The 6,000-nt window shown below is 39.2% G+C and overlaps 1 protein-coding gene across 4 annotated transcripts in view; it reads right to left on the bottom strand.

The window, feature by feature from the left end:
• Positions 1-498: 498 nt before the first annotated feature.
• PMS1 (PMS1 homolog 1, mismatch repair system component) overlaps positions 499-6,000 on the bottom strand; it is a 65,896-nt gene continuing 60,394 nt past the window's right edge. For 3 of the 4 annotated variants that reach the window (XM_006767064.2, XM_006767065.2, XM_015566089.1), the window contains one exon: positions 2,623-3,075. In XM_006767064.2, the coding sequence (XP_006767127.1) occupies positions 2,911-3,075 (165 nt within the window). In that variant the 3' untranslated portion in view covers positions 2,623-2,910. Of the gene's footprint in view, positions 1,037-2,622; positions 3,076-6,000 lie in introns of those variants that run through there. The other variant, XM_015566088.1, reaches the window with a different exon arrangement.

The following is a 6,000-nucleotide window of genomic DNA, read 5'->3' as shown; positions in this document are numbered from 1 at the left end:
GTGATACAGAATTCCTTGCGCTCACAATGAGCTGGCACCTGCTGTTTCCTCTGCCTGAAAGACCCTCCTTTCCTTTCTCCCAATTTCTCCTATAGATTTCTCAAAGTTGGGAGTGGATACCCCTTTATGCTCCCACAATATATACATGTCCTCATAATATATCACACCACAAGTTTTTCTCCTCTGGAGGGCCAGCGATGTCTTCTCTGTTGTGTTCAGCACTGACTGTGACATTCACTAAATGGCGCTGACTAGGCAAAGGAATGAGTAGACCACTAAAGTGCAGAGGGCGGGTTTGTTATAGTGACTGCAAGTTCAATTTGCGTAGGGTAGAAGAAATCTACCTTTCCCCTAATTCATTTAAAATGTTTTATGGAAAAAGTGGGCTAGCTCAGGGGCATTTAAATATGGTCAATAAAGTAATGTAGTGGTAATTAACTGAAAAGAGGTCATTCCATTTCTGATAATAAATATTCACAATATTAATAAATATTCACAACAAAAAAAAGGAAGTAACAAAATTATGGAATCATATGATTGTGTACATGGGGGTCAAACTCAACATCTTCATTTCAGAGATGAAGAATTAAATATCTAAAAGTATGGTCATGGTGAGGGCTTAAATTTTAGCTTGTTTTTTTTTTTGTTACAGAGATGGCAGATTCTAGTAAGAATCAATAAGAAAAACTAAACTGGACTTGAACCCACCCACTGCTACTACTCCAGGCCCCCCTGAGAAACAAACGTTGCAGTCCGAAGTTGATCTAACACCCCCAAGAGTGGCATCAGGAGTCCTTTATACTTCCATTGTCCCCACTTATGTTGACCCTAACGTCTCTTTAGGGCTTATTGTTCACTGCAGGTAGATAACAGTGGTAAAGAACTCGAATTCTGGCATAAGTCTCAATAGTACCTACAATCCTAAATTTGTTGTGAAGATCAAACAAGATCATGCAAGGTAATGCACAATGTACTCAGCAAACAGGTGGCAAATATCTGCTCTCATTACTGCTAACCTGATTGGCAGAATCCAGACCTGGAAAAAGAAGTGTATTTATTCACCCCAGAGGTCGTTGAAGGACATCTTAAACAATCACACACTGACTCAGCTAGAAAATGAGCCCAAAATTTCGCTCAGAGCTGGTACAAACGTAATGATGCAAATTTCATCATCCTCTGTATCTCCACGAGCTTCTTTTATCAATTTACCCAGTAAGTTAAAAATATTTCTCCAAGAAAGGTCTCTCTGAGAAGGGCCTCCAATTTTTAAAGGGGTTAATGAAGAAACAATAGTATTTTTCTGGAAAACAAGGCAGTGTTGACAGGAGGAAGGCCTGGCTACAGGGAGAATTCCAGGAATCACAACTTGCACCTCTTATATAACTCAAGGGTCTTAGGAATTAAAAAACTTCTCCTTGAGAAATATGGGAGGTGGTGTGAATGTGGAGATACTATATCCTATAGTGTATTTTACTTCCTACAACAAACATGTTCATTGGAAATCATATTTCAATTTTTTACAAATTATTTTGATGCATTGTGGGACCTGTTTTTTTGTTTTGTTTTTTAATATCTTTTATTGATTTTTACAGAAAGGAAGGGAGAGGGACAGAGAGCCAGAAACATCAATGACAGAGAAGCATCAATCAGCTGCCTCCTGCACACACCCTACTGGGGATGTGCCCGCAACCAAGGTACATGCCCTTGACCGGAATCGAACCTGGGACCCTTCAGTCTGCAGGCCGACGCTCTATCCACTGAGCCAAACCGGTCAGGGCGGGGGCCTGTTTTTTGAAAGGACACATGGGGAACAAATAATCTTAACTAAAATATTCTGTTAAAAATGTAGATCTTGCCCTAGCTGGTTTGGCTCAGTGGATAGAGTGTTGGCCTGTGAACTGAGAGGTCCTAGTTCGATTCTGGTCAAGGGCACATGCCTGGGTTGTGGGCTCGATCCCCAGTGGGGGGTGTGCAGGAGGCAGTCAATCAGTGATTCTCTCTCATCATTGATGTTTCTATCTCTCCCTTGCACTTCCTCTCTAAAATCAATTAATATATATTTTTAAAAATGTAGAACTTCCCATGCCCTCTGACAAATTTTAACCCCAAAGCCCAATAATGTCCATATAAGAGAGGTAAATGGCAGAATTTTTAAAGTTATGTTTTGTCTTCCTCTTCATTTTCTCATGTTGTCCCACTTCCTGTCTCACCAGCCTTTGAGCAAGGACTGACAACTTGTCAGGTATGCCAGTTGAGTCTGTAGGATCTCTCCCTGCACAGGGCTGAGCTGGTATCTTAGCTCAAATTGCCTTAACAAATACTATAGACTAGTGACGAAAACTACAGATATTCTGAGTCCTAGAGGCTAAAAGTTCAAGATCAAGGTACAGTATGGTTGCTTTCTGATGAAGGCCACCTGCTCTCCATATCCTCACATTGGGGGCGGGGTGCTGGGAGGGAGAAAGGAGAACAAGCCAACTCTCTGATGGCTCTTCTTCTAAGGGTAATAATGCCATGGTGATGGCCCCACCCTCATGACTTCATCCAAACCTAATTACCTCTTCAAACACCATCACATGGGGGTTAGGACTCCCATATATTAACTTTGGAGACACAGTTCACTGAATATATTGGGTAGAAAATTAACCACCCAAGAATACTGTGTATTTTCAATTTTGTTGCTTACAACCAATTATTATAAAGGCTGGTTCTTCAAAATAAAATGAATAGTCTATACTAGTTTATTTAAGTTTTCTAGTTTAAAAGTTTTCAATATACAAATAAGCCAGTAAATCTTCACTTAAAATAAGTGAACCAATGAGCACTGTTCAGAGATAGTTCAAACACTGATTCATATTATTTATGACCAAATCAATTTCAACAGTAACTAATTTTCTTAAATATGTTTAATCATGTAGCTTCTGGAAGATGAGTTAAATGATGAAAAAATGGGCGACCATGAACACACCCTTTAATTTCATTTCCAAATTGGTGCTTCATTCTGTAGATGATGTCTTGGATGTCCTCCTTTGATAAGTACATGGGTAGTTGTCTAGATAGACGCACCGCTTCTCCCTGTGAAGAGAGAGTCATAAATTTTTACTGTGAGATACCCGGAAGCAGAAATATGTTATTCCTGGCAAGAAGGAAGACAGAAAATTGATTATATATTTTTTATTATTCATTTGCTCAACAATATTTATTAAACACCAATTATGTGCTAATCATTTTTGTAGGTTATAGGAATACAGTGGAGAACAAGACAAACAAGATCCCGGCTCTTGTGAAATTTACATTCTAGTTCAAAGAAACAGAAAACAGAGAAAAGACAAAGAAAACTGCAGTAATATGTACAGAATTAAACTGAGCAACATGATAGAAAGTAATTGTGTGGTTAGGAAAAGCTTTCTTGAGGTGAGGTGACATTTAAGCTTCAAATTAAACAAGGATCCAGGATGCAAGTATCATGGGTAAAGAAAAGCATTTAGGCAGAGGGAACAACAGAATCAAGTGACCCGTGTAAGTGCGACCTCGTTACTAAAGGGGAGAGAGGAACAAGACAGGGAGGGAAGCAAGGGGCACATCACCCTTGAAGACGGGTGAGCAATGTGGGTTTTCATCTGAACGCAGTGAAATAACCAGAGGGATTTTAAGCAAGAGCCTGGCATTGCTTTTACAATTCACATCTGGCTGCTGTCTGAAGGAAGCATGGTTCGAGGCAATCTCTGCAGTCCTAGTGACTGTAGTGGACATGGAGGGAGGTGTAAAGACTCCTGCCATGAGCTGGAGGTAGTCAACACTCACTGAGGAACTGGTTATGAGGGTGCAGAATTGAGGACCATGTCCGCATTTTTGGTATGGTAATGCTGTTTTCTGAGATAGTGAAGACTGAGAGTTTGGGGGATAAAATGGTATTAATAAAGCTGGCTTCTTTTAAGATTAAAAAAAAAATTGTACTTTGAAGATTTTAAATCCTAACCTTATTCTAACCACACAGCCTCTCCTATTATACTCCCAACCATCCTACTCCTTTATTCCAACTAAACCTATTGTCTTCACTTTAACCTTTAACCTTTACAATCCCTCCTTATTCTCCTGGTCCACTACTAGCCAGTAGAATGTATTATAGCGTGCTCAAATTCCTTCACATACCCTCTTGTTCTTCCACCAGCCATGCAGCTCCTCTCCACGTCTGGATAAATTTTGCCAAGCACTGCTGGACAATGACAAGACTGGCTGGATCCAATACCAATGTTAGCTCTTATGAGCCCTCAATGCCACCTGAAAATCGTATTCTTCTCTAATCAACCTTCTGGTAGAGGGCCAACAGCTCTTATTTTCTTACCTTTTCTACTATTCCCAGATCCCCAGTGCCTCTCCAGCCCCTTCACTTGCAGCAGATAATTCTCCTAGTCCTTTAACACATGAATCATACATGACTTCTCTCAATTAACCTCAAAATATTTTACATTCACTTTCCCTCCCCTCTTCTGCTCCTGATTCAGAGGACGGTTTCTCTTTTCTAAAGTTTACATCATGCTGCATCTTCCTTCCTGCCTCTTTTGGAACATCTGCTCTCCAACCTTTAATAGTCAATGTTTTCTACCAATTCAATACAATCATGCTAACACCTCTTCTCTTCCTTTCACCGCCACGTGGCTTGCTGCCCAGTTTCCACCACTGACACACATCTTTCACCCTATTTTCCACTGTGGCTCTCTTCAGGGTTATCACTTCCATTTAGCAGTCACACCTAATGGTCTTCCAGCAACTACTACCCTATGAAGGATGTAATACTAATATTTACATTTCTTTCTTCCCTTGAGCCCTCCTCTTGGTTCTCCTTTTACTATAGTATCTTTATCTGTTTCACCTAATTCAACCTGACCTTAAATGAAGCATTCCTGTGGTTGTGGCTCTGTTAGGCATTCTCTTTTATCCTAGACTATCTTCCTTTAAGAATCACACCCACTATTACCTTAATATAATGGTAGGTATAATAGCAGTAAAAGTATTTGTATCTAATCCCAAATACTTCCATTATTTCTGAAATCTTATTTCTTCTCAAATGGTTCTTCAATGCATAATCATGACCCACAACTCCTTCACACACACACACTCCTTTTCCATCCCTAGAAACTGGCCATGCTGAATTGCCCGTGTGGGCTGGGAAATCCCACAAGACAAAGCTCCTGAAGGACTCAGAATGCTTTCATACAATCTTCAGAAAAGGTGAAAGTGGACTTCCCTGCTGAGGAAGCCTGGCCCTCAGAATGCAATGGGCAGACCAGGGTAATAGCCTAAAACAAAAACAGCTCCTTTTTTTAAAGGGAGAAAATAAACTTTACTAAAGATAAGGTTCACTTTAAAAATAATACTAGTCAACCTTGAGGGATAAAGGCTCAAATAGAGACAATTACTATTGTTTTCCCACCACTATGAAATTTGGACATTTAAAAGTTTATAATCTTCCTCCACCCTCTCTTACAACATATTTTTTATTGTTGATAGTATTGTAGATGTCTCCCGTTCCCTACCCTTACCCTCTATTACTTTTGAGTTTATTTTTTAGCCCACTGCTGCATATCTCATTTGTGCTAGAAAACTACAATTTCCATTTACTTAGTAATCTACCTCTTTCATTTTCTTTCTCCTCTTTTGCTCTTGAAAATCACATTACAGTTCTTTTTACACAAGTATTTGGTATTTTGATGGAGCAATTTTGAATCCCTTCTAAAAAAACAAAAACAACAAAAAGAACTTCACTACAAAAAGTCTCGTGCACAAGGCTCTTCCTCAGTATGTACTCAAGGAGTAACGTTATAGTAAGATTCCACAACAGTTTACCACAGCCAGTTTATTTTAAAGGAGTTTTCTTTTCTTTTCTTTTTTTTAATAGTATTTCCCTTTTGCAAACAATAATAAACCTTATAGAAACTTTACTATGTTGAAACCATTTATTATTTTATTAAGGAACAGTTAAGTATCTTAAAACCTCAG

This window comes from Myotis davidii, unplaced genomic scaffold (genome assembly GCF_000327345.1).
Source record: "Myotis davidii unplaced genomic scaffold, ASM32734v1 scaffold221, whole genome shotgun sequence".
NCBI lineage: Eukaryota > Metazoa > Chordata > Mammalia > Chiroptera > Vespertilionidae > Myotis > Myotis davidii.
Note: the sequence above shows the minus strand (reverse complement) of the source record. Positions and strands in the feature narration are given on the sequence as shown.